Raw genomic sequence first — 17,522 nt, 5'->3', positions numbered from 1 at the left:
CTTGATTATAACTGAAGATCTAGTTATAAGAATAATTTAATCACAGTTTTAGCTACTATAAAACCTTTCACTGAGAAGCTCAGAGTACTTAACGAGTGTTCATTAAGGCTCATTCAAGCTCTTTGAAGTACAGACTCATTATTATTGTACTTGGGGAAGTGAGGAAACTGAGGCAGAGAGCAGCCAAGTACCTTTTTTACATTTGCTTGTTAACCTAGATTAATGTCCCAAATCCCAAAATAGAGTTTAATTCCAAATGGTTCTTTTGGTTCATTGTTCCTTCATATAAATGAACCAAGTAGCCACAAAATGGTTAGATAGCATCACCGACTCGATGGACATGAGTCTGAGCAAACTCTGGAAGATGGTGAAGGATGGGAGAGGCTGGCGTGTTGCAGTCCATGGCGTCACAAAGAGTCAGGTATGACTTAGTGACTGAGCAGCAACAGCCACAGAATAGAATATAAGGAAGTATATATTTTTGACTCTGCTTCAACACTCTTGACTATTTGGTCCAGACAATTCTTTGTCATGGGGCTTGGGTGGAGGGTGAATTGGGTGTCCTGTACATTGAAGGATATTTAGCAATATCCCTGGACTCCACTCACTCAATACCAGTATCACTTTCCTCCCATTATGAAAAATAAAGCTGTTTCTAGATGCTGTCAAATGTTGAGAAGCACGCCTGTGCCTTAGAAAATAAGACATCATGTTTTATGATAGAATGCTCATTTACCAATCTCATCTTTCTCTCAAGCTAATACAATTCAATATGACCTAAAGAATCCAGAATAAGTCAGGGCTAGAAAAAACATGTGAGGGTCATCTGGCCTAGAATTTTTCTTTTCAAGCTGTGTGAAATATGTGAATAAGACTGGGAAGAAAAAAAGTTTCAGTGGTTAATTTAGCTTTTCAAACAGTAGGTTAAACAAAGTTCATTATTTCCTTGAGCAAATATTTTTTATTTTTTTTATTTTTATTTTTTTCCTTGAGCAAATATTTATTGAGCACTTACTATGTCCCAGTCACCCTACAAGGCACTTGGTGATACATCAATGAACTAAAGACCCCTGTTTACTTAGCTAACTACCTTAGTACCTAAGTGAATTAAATAGTATGTTATATGTACTTTGGAAAATGAGTTAATCAGATTAAGGGGGATTACATATGTTGGACTGTGGAGGTAGATTGCTAAATTGGGTAATTAAACAGTTTGTCTTGTCTTTGACTGAAAGAAGAACTGGAAGTCTCATCCCATTTAATTTCTTTTTCATGTGAGATGTTATATCTTTTTATTACATATGCTAGGTACTGTTTTTAATTTTTATTTTAATTAGAGGATAATTACTTTACAATATTGTGATGGTTTCAGCCCTACATCGTGAAAGACATAGGATAGAGGAATAGAAATTAAATAGTCTGGGCAGACCCCACAGACTATGTCTTTCATTCATGATAGTTGTTGAGAACCACAACTTGGCTTATAGATTAAATAGAATTTTCTGTTGTGATGAGTCTGTGAAATCACTTCAGGAAGGTTTCTCACCTGAGGATGACTTTCCCCATGAGGGACATTTGGAAATGTCCGGAAACAGTTTTGACTATTGTAACTGGAATGGAATGGCATGGCTGCATCTAATGGATCTAGTGAGTAGAAACCAGGGATGTTACTAAACTTTTTTTTTTTTTTTTTGCCTGCACCCCACAGCATGTGGATTCTTGATTCCCTGACCAGAGATAGAACCTGTGCCCCCTGCATTGGAAGGCAGAGTCTTAACCACTAGATCAGTGAGGAGGTCCCCTGTGGGACACATCCTACAGTGCATAGGACAGCCTCCCACCACAAAGAATGACCTGGTCCCAAATGTCAGTAGTTCCAAGGCCAAGAAATCCTGACCTCGGGGCTTGAGGAGTTCTTGTGTCCTGCTGACTTACAATGATTGCTATGTGGGTTTCACAGAAAGTGTGTCTGTAAACTTCATTTCTGACATCAGAACAAGCTTAACTTTATGAGAAAAGAAGAGGGGAGTCATTAAAATGTGAAGATGTGAACCAACCCCTGTCTGCCTGACACCTCCCAGTCCAGAGCTTTTCACAGCTCTCTCATGGGCTTCTGCACCTGCTTATCTACATGATACCAAACGTACTTCTGTGTGGCTTCTTGCAGGGAGAATTCCCAGCTGACTGACTACATCTCTTACTTTTCTTTCAAGTGTTTGTGTAGAGTTTAAGCAACTGTAGGCTCAGTGTAGAAAGACCTTCTTAAATACAGTATGCAGAAAACAAAAAACACTTTCAAAGCATGTGTCACACATATCCTCTAGGTATGCAAGTGCCTCATGATTTATATATTTTTCGGAAAAATATATAGCCTGGTTTAAATTTCGTAGCTTTTAAATAAGTATTTATTATTTGCAGGGAATAGTTTTAAGCAAGTAAAATAGAACATTGTGTAATTACAACCTTAACCTCTAAGCATTGTGCAGCATTCCAAAGATATATCAGGTGATGTGTTCACGTTCCCGAGCACCAAAACCCTTGCTTTGAAACTGAATGTCACTCTGCATGATCCACTTATGGATCTAGATCAGCAATCAAATCACACTTCACTTTAGACCTCAAGGTCATCTGGACCTGCAGAGTGACATTGATGAATTTTTGCTGGTCGTGGTTAGCATTAGCAATGCATAGATTCTTAGAAGATTGAACCTTGAAACTCATTTGAATCTTACGCAGACTTAGTTGAAATCCATCCCTGTGTATCTATTTCACTGGTTCCCACTGCTCCTTTTTCCTTCCTGTTTTATCTTCCTGTTTTCTCTTCCAATCATTCTTGTTGATTTTGTTTCCCTTTCTTATGTGGCTGGATCCTTTAGGAATTCTTTGCAACATGTTATTTCTATTGGCGTTTATAACATCCGTGTTGCTTGTTATCTTGTGATTCTTTAAGCATTGTCATTTCTTTCTTTCTTGATCTGTCTCCTGTCAGATTTGAAATCAATTTCAAGGCCCATGAGGTTCCCAATATTATTTAATAAAAGTAACCTATTTTCATGTCAAAGTTTTGTGAAGCCCAGCATGCCAATAACAATAAATGTCATGTCTATTGATTGAATAAACATATATTTTAATACAAATTCTTGAACCTCTGGAATAATTCCATGTTTCCACACTACCTTTGTCTCACTGGCTGCTGGTTGGTAGAAGAGAACACAGTGCTGTTGAGTTTGTTTAGCTAGTGAACTTAATATATAGGATGTGACTGTAACATATGACTGACTGGTATTACTCTCTATTAGGAATGATCTCCAGGAAAGTGTGGCATGTTCTTTGAAATTGTGAACTCCACACTCTACTTGGTAGCACCCAGGATTTCTAACTCTGCAAGGAAAAACACTGTAAGAAGCAAATTTAAAAGTCTAGAGGAAAGACCTGAATCTAAGTGGACATTTGGGAATACAGTAAGGCAAACTCCTGAGGGTTTTATGAATGGAGAGTCAAAGGAAAATGAATAAAACCAAAACAATGGAAGTGACTTAAATGATCATAGTGAAGATTGTTCATGTCTTTATGTTGCTGAAGGTTATGGGGGTAAAAAATGGAAGAAAACCTTTGAAGAGAACTGTTCAGGTGAACCATTTCAAGTTTTCTCACCTCAAAAAGGGAAATATTTCAGGATAAAGATAAAATTGTAGTCCACTGCTTGAGCTCAGACCACAAGAGTCATGAAGAACTTTAGTTGGGAAGAAGAATGGTAGAGAAGGAACAAGACATTTGGTTTCAGGTTTATGCTAAGGATTCTATCTCCGCTGTCTATTAGCTTGGTCATAGCATTTTGCCTTTGAGCTAGTTATTTAACCTCTCTAAGCTCAGTGTTCTTTTCTGAAGAAAAGGAAAAAGACAATAAAAAGTACCTCTTTGTATTACGAGGATTAAAGTCTATCCAGTGTTGGACTCACTAAACATAGAGTGGAAAAAAAGACCTCTCTCTCTTTATCAGGTTGATTCAGTTGTATAAGCTGCAATAAAGCTATATGTTAGTACACTCCTTTCACATGCACAGAGGAGAGATGGATAAACTTGTAACATACATGCACATTCTAATTCCTAGACACTCCTCAAAGACATCTTGTTATTAAACTGAACCTGAGTTTAGAGGAGATCTGTGCCTAGAAATGATCTTGTACCCCTGAAGGAGACCAAAATATAGGAGAGAAGTTTCATATCTATGTCCTTTCCAAAAATGAATGTCTCCTTGAACTTAACCACCTGCTCCTTTCCCTTCCAAACACTGTCAAGTTTGAGTCCCTTTCTTTATCATTGATAACTGCGGAGCTTGGATAGGCTTTTAATCTTATTTCTGCATTTATAAAATAGAATTCTAATACATCCTCTGTCTACCTCATAGCAGTATTGAGAGTAACAAATGAGATAATGCTGGCAGATGTTCTTTGTGAACTAAAAGGTACCAGACATATGCAAGGAGTTTGTAGCACTGGTATAGGTTGATGAACCACTTTTTTCTCCCAGTTTGAACCAGTGGTTGCTTTATACCCAGCAGAGGAGCCCCACAGGCTTCCACTTTGCATGTCTCATGATTTTCTTTTTTCTTTTCTTACACACATAGTTTGGAACTGAAGTGGTCTCATATTGAATGGTCGAGGACTGAATATGAGGTCTGTGAGAATATGGGCACGTTGCCCTTGGAAATCACCAGAAGGGGATATTCCATGGACTCAGCCTTTGTGAGTGTACAGGTAACAACTCTGAACTATCATCTTTCAAGCTAAAGCCTAGGTTGCTGGTTGGTGCCTTTGACTATTTCCTTAGAGAAATTCAGAGTAACTAAGGAAACTTCAAACTGCAGAAGTGTTACTCTGTTCCGGAGAGTCTAAGGACAAAACCTCTTTGTCCCTCCATCATTTATCAAGGTCCATTAGCTCCTACATATGCTATTTCTAACCCATCTTTAGTTTTTAAATCTGATCTTTAACTCTTGAAGTTTGATTTCATAAGATCTACCCAACTTAGTGAACTTGGGCCAAACTCTACTTTGGAAAGGAAAGTTGTCTGCAAATTTCAGTCCCTGTATGGCTTCCTTTTAGCATGCACCAAGATCACTTCCTATGGTCTCAGTGGATGATAAAAGTCAGGGATTACACCTGTCTTAAGCATCAGCCAAGTCATGCAAAGTTAAGAGGCTATGTAGCAATAGAGACACCCTGAAATATAAGAAATTTTCAATAATTAATTTTGGACTAGTCACCTGATATTTCTTTCTGCTGACGTGGAACATGGAGCAAATGGAAGCGTTTTTAAGGAGTCACTAGAAAAACTGCACATTGGGAGAATGAGAGCATGAAAAGCCTGTACATACTAATGCTGGTAAAGACTTCCTCCTTAATCTAAAGGGGAAAAAAAAGCAGTGATATTAGGTCCTGGGGGGAAATGCCATCTCAGTGAAGTCTCAATTACAATAATAAGTTCAAATCACCTTCAGAACCTTGTGCACATAGATTATACTATATACCAGACTCAGCATTTATCTTTCCAGTGGGCACAGGTTCTGTTTCCCTGATCTACGGGTGCTTTATGATTGTTAAAGGATCAGAAAACTTGGTGTCCCCTATAACTTCCCAGTACATTGGTTACGGAAAAAGAAAGACTCTGCGTGGATGGTTTCCTAATAATCTTCTGGGCCTCCAGAGAAAGCACCATATGCTCTAGTCTGGAGTTTTGGGCCACAGAACTGTTCACCTTGCCAGGCAGGAAGAACAGTCCTGGTGTGGCAGGGAATCTTTTGTCTGCTGAAGCTGAGCATGCACAGTCAAGCTGCCGGTTGTGTCTGCAGGCCTTTCTCAAATAGCCTGAGTCTTTCAGGGACCACTCTGCCCACAGCACAGCCTGCCACTTTAGACCGGAGCTGATTGGCTGCTTAAGAAAGCGCTTCTACCTTCTGTGTTGCCTTGGTTTGAATCACCAACCTGAGCTGGACTGACCTCACTCTAGCCCATTTCTTTTCCCACATAGGATTCTGTAAACTCAGTGGTGGTAAATACTAGGTAATTGCACGTGCAAGAACCACACGGGGAAGTGTAACTCCCAGCATATGGTGGGTACAGGTGTAGAATGGGCTGCCTTTCCACAGGGAAAGGTTGTTTGGGAGGAGCCTTGGCATCGTAGAGAAAGAGCAAATAGGGGCTTAGGAGGCAGTACTCTTCTTTTTTTTTTTTTATTGGAGTGTAAATGTTTTACAATGTTGCGTTAGTTTCTGCTGTATAACAAAGTGAATAAACTCTGTGTATACATGTATCCCCTCCCTCTTAAATCTCCTCCCTCCCACCTGCAGCCCACTCATCTAGGTCATCGCGGCAGCAAGTTGAGCACCCTATCTATACAGCAGCTGTCTGTTTCCCACGCGGTAGCTACCTATTTTACACATGTTGGTGTATATATGTCGATGTATCAATATATATAGCTGTTTTGCACTGGTAGTGTATATAGGTCAATGCTACTCTCCCAATTCGTCCCACCCTCTCCTCCGCCCACTGCGTCCACATATTGGTTCTCTATGTGTGTAGCTTTATTCACCTGGCTGGACTCTTCTTGAGCAAAGCATTTCCACTGCAGACCACTGGCAGATGTTAGGGTGTTTGGTAGAAATGCAGATCATGTCTGAGACCAAAGAAATAGGAATCTGTGCATTTTGAATTGTGCCCTTCGTCCCTTGTAAGAAAGTGAACAAATGAGTAACCCACTTTCCCAAACATCTCATTCAATGACCTCTTTTTCAAACCAGCTGAAGCCTCTTTTTCAAACTCTTTTTCAACTATGTTTCAAACTAAATATGGGTTCCTCACATATATTTAGGCTCCTCGGGGGAAGTTAAGGGCATGATGTCAGAGTCCTTAAATCATCTCTGTCCTTCAGCCCCAGGGAAAGGGGAACAGGGGAGCAGCCAGTAGTCTCTTTAGACTAGAGCAATTTTTTTTTTTTTTACAACTTACTTGAAGGAACTTCTAAAGCCCTGAGTTCTGGGTGTGGGTGGCCTTTGTGTGGGTGTTCCCCGGGTCCGTCATCCCCACAGAGCCCTCCTTCCTGCCTGTGAAGGGGAATGGCTTCATCCAGACAGGAGAATGGACCGGACTTGTGTTCATTCATCTGGTCTGAAGGCTGCTCTCTGAGCTCATGGGATCCCTCCAACTGGCTGACAGAGCAGCATTCTGTCAGGAGAGCCCACTTTTCCTTCTCTCCTCTGTTCCCTTCCTTTCCTGTAGGGCATGATTTTAGGACCATGTTGGGGTAGAGGGAAGGCCCTGGAATAAAATTATATCTGTAGCAAAGAGAAAAATATTGTTTAAATTTCACATTACTTTCTCCAACAACTGAATTATTTATAAAGGAGAAGCCAAAAAATAAGAAGTTTTATGTTTACTTCCATTGATATTAGTCTAGGAAAAAAGTTAACGTTAAGGAAAATGGACCCAAAATGATGTATTATAATAAAACATAAGTTTATGTTAGAAACAGATTTAAGAACATGAGTTAGTCTAGTATGAGATTAGACTCAGTATTTCTCTATCACAGCATATTTTTGTTAAAAGAATGTCTTCTTTTTTTTTTTTTCCCCTCTTAAGGTCAACCAAGTGTCAGCTACACTTGGAAAGGATTTCACCATGACTCCATCGAAGCTGGTTCAGTTTGACCCAGGTACACTGTGTGTCTAGACTTTGTTTCATGTTTTTGTAAGACGGTCTAGAGATTGTGGAAAAGACAGACTATGATGCAACTTCAGCCAACTAGAACTCCTCAGGGAACAGTATCACCTCGCTTCCAGAGAGATCAGTTTGGCCTTGAGGTTTTGTACCTCATATTTTATTTTATTACTAGTGGATATTTTATTTTAAATGAGATGAAAGATCATAACAAATAAAATATATAAAATATTAAAGCAAACATCCAAAAATCCAGAAGAAATGCCATTTTAGAAAATGATTTAAAGGTCTGACACAAAGCTGAAATAATGTAATTGTCTCATATTCTGATGGAAAACTTCAGAATGTTATAGTCATGTAGATTCCAATTCCTAAAGGGCATTTCTAAATTATCTGTCTTGGAATAGCTTGATATGAGCAGCTTTCAGGGAAAATCATTATTTAATTAGATAACACCTATTTTGTTTTAGGCCTTTGGAAAAAACTTGCTAGGTGCAAAAGTGAATATAAAAGCATGGGGCCCACTCTCGTAGATGTTCTGTGCTGTGCTGTTTTGTCGCTCACTCACTTCCGACTGTTTGCGACCCCATGGACTGTAACCCGCCAAGCTCCTCTGTCCATGGAGATTGTCCAGGCAAGAATACTGGAGTGGGTAGCCATTCCCTTCTTCAGGGGATCTTCCTAACCCAGGGATTAAATCCATGTCTCCTGCATTGCAGGTGGATTCTTTACCATCTGAGCCACCAGGGAAGCCTGAGAATACTGGAGTGGGTAGCAGGGGAACTTCCCTACCCGGGAATCGAACTGGGGACTCCTGCATAGCAGATGGATTCTTTATCAGCTGAACTACTAGGGAACTACCCCACAGATGTTCTATCCTTTGGGAAATACAGACATGAGAACAACTCATTGATAGAGTGCATCGGGACCCCAAGGATTCGCCACTGTGCTGACTGAGAAAAATCCTGGAAGACATCCTAGAGGAGATAGCAGCAGCAGAAGGGGAGTTAGCCTGAAAGACAGACATACTTTTGGCAGCTGTGCCTGGCAGGGGCACCAAGGCAGAAGCCATGCCCCCTTCCCCCACTTTCTCTGGCTGCTATAGATGGGGGCTGGTAGCTCCCCCTCACTGTACTGCATGGCTCTCTCTCTTTCCCTCTGTGTGGGAGAGACCTCGATCACCTGCCCAGGGATGAATGGAAAAGCTCTGAGAGGCAGCCAGGGCTTGTATCTTTGTGCTCTCCTGCAGAGGACACGTTCTGTACTCTAAGAACCGGCCACCTGATCAAAACTTTGGCCATTGTCTGCCACTGACCCATGACGTTTTGGCAAAGGCAAAACAAAATTGCCTGAATACCATCACCACTTCAAAACTGATAATTTACTATTATAGAAAAGAATGCCTTTCTGCAGCTCAGGCTTCCCTGGTAGCTCAGTCAGTAAAGAGTCTGCCTGCAGTGCGGAAGAACTGGGTTTGATTCTGGGGTTGGGAAGATTCCCTGGAGAAGGGTATGGCCACCCCCTCCAGTATTCTTGCCTGGAGAATTCCATGGAAGGAGGGGCCTGGTGGGCTACAATCCATGGGGTCACAGAGTTGGACGTGGCTGCAAGTTGTATGATGTTTGGTGACTGTATTTGCTTGCTGGGGCTGTCCTAACAAAGTATCACAAACCTGGCAGCTTTAAAACAGGAATTTGTTTTCTTACAGTTCTGGAGGCTAGGAATTCAAGATCATAATGTGGGCAGGGTTGATTCCTTCTGAGGGCTGAGAGGGAATCTGCTCCATCCTCGTTTCCGTGATTTGATGCTCTGCTGGAATCCTTGGGCTTCCTTGGCTTCTGCTGTATCACCCAATCTCTGCCTTTGTCTGAGTCAGGCATTCTTGTGTGTGTCTGTGTCCAGATTCCCGCTTTTTATAACAACACTAGTCATAATAGATTAGGGGTCCACTCTACTCTACTATGACTTCATGTGAATTGCATCTGTAATGCCCTTATTTTCAAATAAGTTTAGGACTCCACCGTAGGGATTTCTGAGTGACACAACCTATAAAAAAGAGCCTCACATTTGATATGCCACAATCGCTGATGCTGGGAAGGATTGAGGGTAGAAGGAGAAAAAGGTGTCAGAGAATGAGACAGCTGGATGGCATCACTGATACAATGGACATGAACTTGGGCAAACTCCGGGAGAAGGTGTGGGACAGGGAGGCCTGGTGGGCTGCAGTCCATGGGGTCACAAAGGGTCAGACACAACGGGGTGACTGAACAACAGCAACCCCAATATTGCTACTGGCCTCCTTCCTATGATGCTTAAGTTTCTGACTTGCCTCAGCTTGTTCCTCAGCCTGACCGCCCTTGGTGAGAAGAACTATTCCTATTACGTATTGAAGTTTACCTTTGGGTTGCCACAGGCACTGGTTCTGATCAACCTCAAGGCGAAAGGACTTGATGCACTTGCACTGTATGTACTTCAGATTAAGGCAGGTTTGGTCTTTACACTTTTTGAGAGGCAAGAGTCTTTGTTGTCTATTGTCTTTATTACTTGAGGTCTGTTTGTGACAAGATCAGGAGTGAGTTGGGCTTTGGGTGGATTTTGAGCAGTCCCCTTGCAGGTTTCTCTGGGTGAGAGAAATGCCCATTTTTCTGGAAGAGTTTGCATGCTGTTTTGAGTAGATATTAAAGACCTCTGGAGGCTGTAAAGAGTTAAGAGTGTCAGTTCAGTTCAGTTCAGTCGCTCAGTTGTGTCTGACTCTTTGCGACCCCATGAATGGCAGCACGCCAGACCTCCCTGTCCATTACCAACTCCCGGAGTTTACTCAAACTCATACCCATTGAGTCAGTTTTACCATCCAGCCATCTCATCCTCTGTCGTCCCCTTCTCCTCCTGCCCACAGTCCCTCCCAGCATCAGGGTCTTTTCCAATGAGTCAACTCTTTGCATGAGGTGGCCAAAGTATTGGAGTTTCAGCTTCAGCATCAGTCCTTCCAATGAACACCCAGGACTGATCTCTTTTAGGATGAACTGGTTGGATCTCCTTGCAGTCCAAGGGACTCTCAAGAGTCTTCTCCAACACCACAGTTCAAAAGCATCAATTTTTTGGTGTTCAGCTTTCCTCACAGTCCAACTCTCACATCCATACATGACCACTGGAAAAACCATAGCCTTGACCAGATGGACCTTTGTTGGCAAAGTAATGTCTCTGCTTTTTAATATGCTGTCTATGTTGGTCATAACTTTCCTTCCAAGGAGTAAGCATATTTTAATTTCATGGCTGCAATCACCATCTGCAGTGATTTTGGAGCCCCAAAAATAAAGTCTGACACTGTTTCCACTGTCTCCCCACCTATTTTCCATGAAGTGATGGGACCAGATGCAAGTTAAGAGTTTATAGATTATTTAAACATTTGAAGAAAATAAGAAAACATAGTTTATAAATGAAAAAGAAACAGCATTTGGTTGGTCATTGTTTTGGAACTCATTAGCCAGAAACTTTCATAAACTGTTATCTTCCTTTGGAAATTGTTACATTTCCCCCTGTCCACTGATCCTGCAAATACTTACTTACTCCCATCTTGTTAATCCTTACCTCTTTTAGATCTGATGTCTTCATCCCCATTCCCACCCCTTTTACCCAAAGTAATCTGCTCGTTTCTTTAAAAGCAGCGGTTTCCATGATTGGGGAAGAACAGAGAGTGAGAAACCAGAGAGAATATTTTAAGGTTTGAGGGCTCTTGGAAGAAGCTGAAGAGAAACTGAGGGACTTTCTGCTCTAGGGATCTGTACTCGCCTGGCAGTTTTGTGCCAAATCGAAAACAAACCCTGACTACTTGGCAACCTGCGATTGTGTCTAATCTTGAGTCAAAGTGCAAATATTCTTAAGAAAATGATTGTTTTCCTTTAAAATAGGTGTTCTTGAAGGCTTTGCTACATTCTTAATTGAGACTTCACCATGCCTAAGAGTCAAAATGTTTTCTAAAGGAACAGCTCTCTCATGTGGCATTTGCAAAAAAAAAAAAAACAAAACATTGAGAAAATGTCTTTCAATAGTGAAATCTGTTTTGCAGGGAAATATCCAGGAATTAACTCACTCTGTAAAGTGGGCTCTGTCTGCATAGCCTGACACTTCTCTTTCCTCTTCAGCACCTTTTGTTTATGGGAACAGGGGGCCAGTTCAAGCCTTCTGAAATTGTTTATAATCACTGTGACTTCACAAATACTTTGCACCTTGAAGGTGGGAGAGGAAGGAAAAAGAAAGACTAAGAAAATTCTTATTTCTAACCCCATTAACCAAAAAAAAGTGGGTCTTATGTGCACACCTGGTAAACATAGAAGCAGAGTTGAAATGCAGGCAAACAAATCAAAAGTACTTCAGTGAAACTTGGAATAGATTTTCTCTAATTATATGGTTCTACTCCATAAGGTTTTAAAAAACTTTAAGGGGTTTTCTTTAAAGGTGGGAGGATGGAGTTACTATAATTAAAAAAAAAAAATCCTTAAGAGGGCAAATGGTTGAGACTTGGAAAAAAATTTTTTGTATTGGATTTTTATTTGACCGCTGCTTAACTTTACGGGCTTTGAGAGTCAAAAGAGCTCTCTAATTATTAAAAGCTCTAGTATTCATATGCTTTCTTCATTGTCAAGTCTTTTCTCTTCATGCCATTTTATTACAACAGCTACCTATGTGGACTCCCAACTTCTAGCTTCGTTGCTTGTCTGCTTGGGCCCCTAAATCTTCCCACATAATACTTTTCAGTTTCAGTTTTCTAAGACACCCATTTTCAAGAGCCTTCCTTGTTGCCTGGGGTTTAAAGCCTGAATCTGACCACCTAGGGTCCAGGGCTCTCTGCAGTCTGGCTACAAGATGTCATTGCTGCCTTATACCTGTCTTCCCTGGCAAGACCCTTCTACTCCAGCCAGCTATTCTGCTCAGCCCTCCTGATTAAGGCCTCTGCTTTGCTCTCTGACTTTGCTCATGTTGTTTTCCCATTCCTCCCTCCTGGTCTTTCCAACTCTGGAGCCCACATACATGTAGTATTTACTGTCTGTTCTGTATCTGTTGGCAGATGAGAACAGTGAGAAAAGAATTCAGATTTTTAGATGAAAAGGCTGGAAAAAAAATGTTTAACTATTTATATAAATGAGTTCATGGGAGTGGTAAAGAATCTGCCTGCCAATGCAGGAGATGCTGGTTTGATCCTTGGGTCAGGAAGATCCCCTGGAGGAGGGCATGACAACCCAATCCAGTATTCTTGCCTAGAGAATCCCATGGAAAAAGGAGCCTGGCGGGCTACAGTCCAGGGGTTTGCAAAGAATCAGACACAACTGCAGCAACTTAGCACATAGAAATAAAAGCACTTGAATAGCCGATGAGTAAATGACCCAGAATAAAGTTTCAAAACCTAGTTCTTGAATCTTACACCATAAGTTTATTTTTTCCCCTTAAAATTGAGCCATCTTTCTCCACTAAACAATACTTTCTTTTCCTCCCGCCAACTCTTTTTCTTCTAAATAAACCCTTGGGGCGGATGTCCTGCTATACATGTCATGGAAAATAGTCAGGATTCGACAATCTCTGAAGTTTCTTCCAACATTAATATTTTGTGCTTCCGGGGTTGCTTTGCATCCCATCTGAGTGGTGACAGGATGGCTGGAGATACACTTGTAACATCAAAACTGTTTTGTATTAAGTTCGCAAAGTTACTGTGATCCAAGCTTGATTGTAACTCCGTGAACAGAGGCAGACAGAAAGTGAGAAAAAGAAAAAATTGGCTCCGTCTATTTCTAGAACACCCCCAGCCTATAAATTCTCCATAGGAGGATATCAGACTCTGGAGTATTACATCATCAGAAAAAGCGGTTGCGGGCTACAAGGATCGCAGGAAATAGGGCAGCCGATGGAAGCAGCTGTCGTTAGAAATCAATCATTTCAAGGGTTCCATGAATAGCGTGGAGTACCATCCAATAATCACTTCTGACTGCATCAACATCTTAAGATTTTCCAAACTATTAAGATTTTAAGATTGCAGTACTTGTTTATTCTTAAAATAAGAAGGGGCAGGTCAGGAAAAAATTAAGTCTTGGGGTCTCAACAGCTCACCATTTTTTGTTCATCCCTTCCCTAATGCAGCTTGCTTTTTTTTTGCTACAGTGTTTGCATTTAAACGGAATCATCATTGTCCAGGAACAAATGTGGTCTTTTAATATTATTTGGGAGAACAGCACGACTTCAGCAAGTTGGTTGCAGTACAATGGCTCACTCAGGCTACTGCAGTCTGGCTGCAGACATGTTAATTAATATATTTCGCTGACACCTAGTTGATTGAAATAGCAATTAAAGAGTAATTAAAATGTTTACTTCTTGTAGGAATGTCAACTAAGATGTGGAATATAGCAATTACCTATGACGGATTAGAGGAAGATGATGAGGTCTTTGAAGTAATTCTGAACTCCCCTGTGAATGCGGTTCTTGGCACAAAGACAAAAACTGCAGTGAAAATTTTGGACTCAAAAGGAGGTATTCTTTTGATCCTCATCTTGAAATCACGAGCAGTCTTGGCACTGTAGCTGCTTGCTTTCAACAGCCAGTGTGCTGGATAACGCTTTCAAATCAAAATGCTTAATTTCTTGTCAAGAAAGCAACCTCAGTCATGATGTAGGCCCTTTATTCTGGTTTCTGCTTCATGTGGCTTTCCTCCTGCTAAGAACGATCGTTGGAGAAAAGCAACAAGTCAGTGCCTCATTGTTTTTTTTCCCTACCCGTTTGTTGTTCTCACCAAGGGGGAAACAATGTTGGTGAGAATCTATCGACAATTATTTCCCCGCCCCGAGTTTGTAGGGCTGTAATTATCTTCCTCTGTGGAAGAGAGCTCTTAATGCCTAAAATCTGAGCCCTCACTGTAGTGTGACCACGAAAATTCTGAGGGAGGAAAATAGATGTGAAAGGTGCAGCTGGCGTGGGGATTCAGGAGCAGCTGGAGAATATTAATGAATAACCTTGGGTTGCAGAGCCAAACAGGTCCTGGATGGTATATGCTAAAGAACAACCTGTGAACTAAATAAAGATCAGCCAAAGTCCTTGGTACACTGACTTTTTTCTGCCAAATAACCTCTACTTATTCATCTTTTTAGCATTTGACAAGTGTCCAGTTACAATGCTTAGTCTTACGCTCCAATTTTTACACCAGTCATGCCCTATGGGCCATATATTTTTCTTCGCTTAATTATCTCCACTTCTCTTTCTCATTCTATAATAAATATAGACACTTACCTCTTTCCTTTACCATACTCATATTTCCACATCTCTTCGCAACACCTTGCCTCACCAAATTCTTTTTATTTCCAGTAGACTTTTCTGGTCACATTAAGTACGTAAACAGATGAAGTACACGTTTGACACATGAAGTATAAGGTATCCAAATGTGCCTTCTGGGTTTAGACTTTTTTCATACTAATTGGCAATATTTCTATTCAAACGAGAGCCATTAGGATTGACTGAATCTTTGTTCTAACAGTTGAATGCTCATCTGAATAACTGTTATCTGATTTCACTAACATCTTCCAACAATTCCAGTTTCTACCTATGGAGACTGGGGAGAGGGTGAACAAGTAAAAGTGTCTGTGGAATGATACTTGATCAGGGAATAAACCCAATAATATGGAGGCGTTCTGTTGATATGAAATGAAGGCAGTCTATTTTCCAAGTAGATGGGATGATTATAAAATCACCACAATGGTTTTCATCTGTGGTTTGTGAAGTCAGTATCATGACTCATAATCACCTGTAGATGTGCAGAAGGGCATAGCTTTCCTGTGTGGAAACTGATGAAGAGTAAAGGGGTTTCTGGCAAATGGCAGCAAGACAACATCTGGTGGGAAAATCATCCATCTGAATTTAATGACAAGCTGCGTTGATGTGATCACTTATCTGTTTGTGTAAAATGAACTGACCTACCATTTTGTGTGCTACCAGGGCAGTGCCATCCTTCATATGCCTTCAATCCAAACATGCCCCGTGCATGGGAGAAGGGCATTTGGCACCTGCTCTCCCCAGGGGCTTCCTCACCCACCACTTCTGGTTCCTTTCATCTGGAAAGAAGACCCCTTCCAGCTTCTAAGCAGCTAGCAGTCACCAGGGGTGATGCCCTGCAGGACTTTGGTTCTGAAGATCTTTCTCCAGCGAAGCTTAGGACCCAAGGGGATGGCAAAACAGTAAGGATGGGGACCTCCTGGGTTTTGATGTGTGGAGTGCATATGAAAAGGATCAAAGGATCTTAATAAGTAATCTGAAATTACTGAAACAGCTGAGGAGGCTGTTTTGGTTCTCACAGTGAATGGGGGCCATAGAGATTCTCATGGTTCCTTGTCCCATCGCGAAGTGGCTTTTACATACAAACATCAACATAGTTCATTAATTGTACTGACTGAAGTGATAGATAACCTGACTCATCCATATGATTTCTGCTTTGGTTCCTTTTGTGGTCAAGACAGATAGGGAATGACTCGTGGTCCTGAAAAAGAATGAGATTATTTGGGTGTGGAAACCATGGCTTTGAACTTACTAGCATAGCATTCTCACTAGGCATACTCATGAGTAAGTGTGTGTTTGTGTGTGTGTGTGTTTCTTGGACCTCTGTGCACTATAGATGTACCAAAAAAAATAAGGATGTCTTTTCTAACTGGGACTAAGAATAGATGAGTCAACACTGATAAGTTGTGGTTAGTCCAGTGACTTTTTAAAAATTCCAATTATTTGGGCCTGGAAATTCTTTTAAAAATATGTTTAGAAATTTTTAGTTACTAAAAAATCTCATTGGAAGGGTTTTGCCCTATTATTAATTATTATTCAAGCCAATTTTGTTCCTATTTATTTCCTGTCTTGATTTCAGGTGCCTCCATCCTCTGTTTATAGAAATAGAACAGACAGCATCTATAACGTAAGCATATGTGTGTAAGCAATGTGTGTTCTCAGTCACTCAGTCATGTCCAATTCTTTGCAACCTCCAGGCCTGCCAGTCTGAGAGAATTGCTAAATTTTTTTGTATTTATGGATGCAAAATATCTAGCTAAACTACCTTTCGTAACTTTTATATTTATATATTTTCCTTAAAATCCTGTTTGAATTTTGTTTAGAGGCTTCGGTGGTCAGGAAAAAATCCTTTTATCTCTTTATTTTGATCCAGTTTTTGGATTGCCTGTTTTCACAACAAATGTTTTTGCTGTCTTGTTTTGTTTTGTCTTCATTGTTGTTTGCTGATTTCCTCAAGTATCATGGGATGATTTCCCTGAAACTGGAGGATGACAGCTCCCCAACTCACAGACGGAAGGCCAGCGTATCCATTATTAGTGAGCCCCAAAAGGCAACCAAAGTGACAGAACCGCCTCGAGCCGATAAGGAGGAATCCACAACCGGCTCACACTTCCCCAGACAGGTATGAAAATCTCTTCACTTCCTACTCACCTTACAACAAGCTGTTTCCTGAGCCGAAAACAGCCTTCAAGTTTGGGAATAGTTTACTCAATTCAAACACTATTCAGCAAATGATGACCTAAAAGAGGTAACAGTGTGATCAATTTACAGGGTGTCAAATCTAAATTACCTTTCCTTCCCATAGGACCCATTGCCTTCATTCCCAAAGAACTGCACACTGGAATTAAAGGGACTCTTCCACTTTGAAGAAAGCCTCCAAAAACTGTACAAGTGCGATGGAATTGCCTGGAGATCCTGGAGCCCCCACACCAAGGTGGGACAGGCCAAGCAGTCAAGTCCCATCATAACCCGAGAGAGGGAGAGGAGGTGCCCTGTCCA

At 41.0% G+C, this 17,522-nt stretch overlaps 1 protein-coding gene across 4 annotated transcripts in view; it reads left to right on the top strand.

Moving 5' to 3' along the window:
• Nucleotides 1-17,522, top strand: part of FREM1 (FRAS1 related extracellular matrix 1) — a 171,100-nt gene that overhangs the window by 140,404 nt on the left and 13,174 nt on the right. For all 4 annotated transcript variants that reach the window (XM_043487094.1, XM_043487093.1, XM_043487095.1 and 1 more), the window contains 7 exons: nucleotides 4,628-4,757; nucleotides 7,638-7,710; nucleotides 14,082-14,231; nucleotides 15,687-15,925; nucleotides 16,603-16,650; nucleotides 16,981-17,145; nucleotides 17,329-17,457. In XM_043487094.1, coding sequence (XP_043343029.1) covers nucleotides 4,628-4,757; nucleotides 7,638-7,710; nucleotides 14,082-14,231; nucleotides 15,687-15,925; nucleotides 16,603-16,650; nucleotides 16,981-17,145; nucleotides 17,329-17,457 — 934 coding nt within the window. The remainder of the gene's footprint in view (nucleotides 1-4,627; nucleotides 4,758-7,637; nucleotides 7,711-14,081; nucleotides 14,232-15,686; nucleotides 15,926-16,602; nucleotides 16,651-16,980; nucleotides 17,146-17,328; nucleotides 17,458-17,522) is intronic.

Source organism: Cervus canadensis, chromosome 14, assembly GCF_019320065.1.
Source record: "Cervus canadensis isolate Bull #8, Minnesota chromosome 14, ASM1932006v1, whole genome shotgun sequence".
Taxonomy (NCBI): Eukaryota; Metazoa; Chordata; class Mammalia; order Artiodactyla; family Cervidae; genus Cervus; species Cervus canadensis.
The sequence above is the reverse complement of the archived record's forward strand: the minus strand, read 5'-3'. Positions and strand labels throughout refer to the sequence as shown.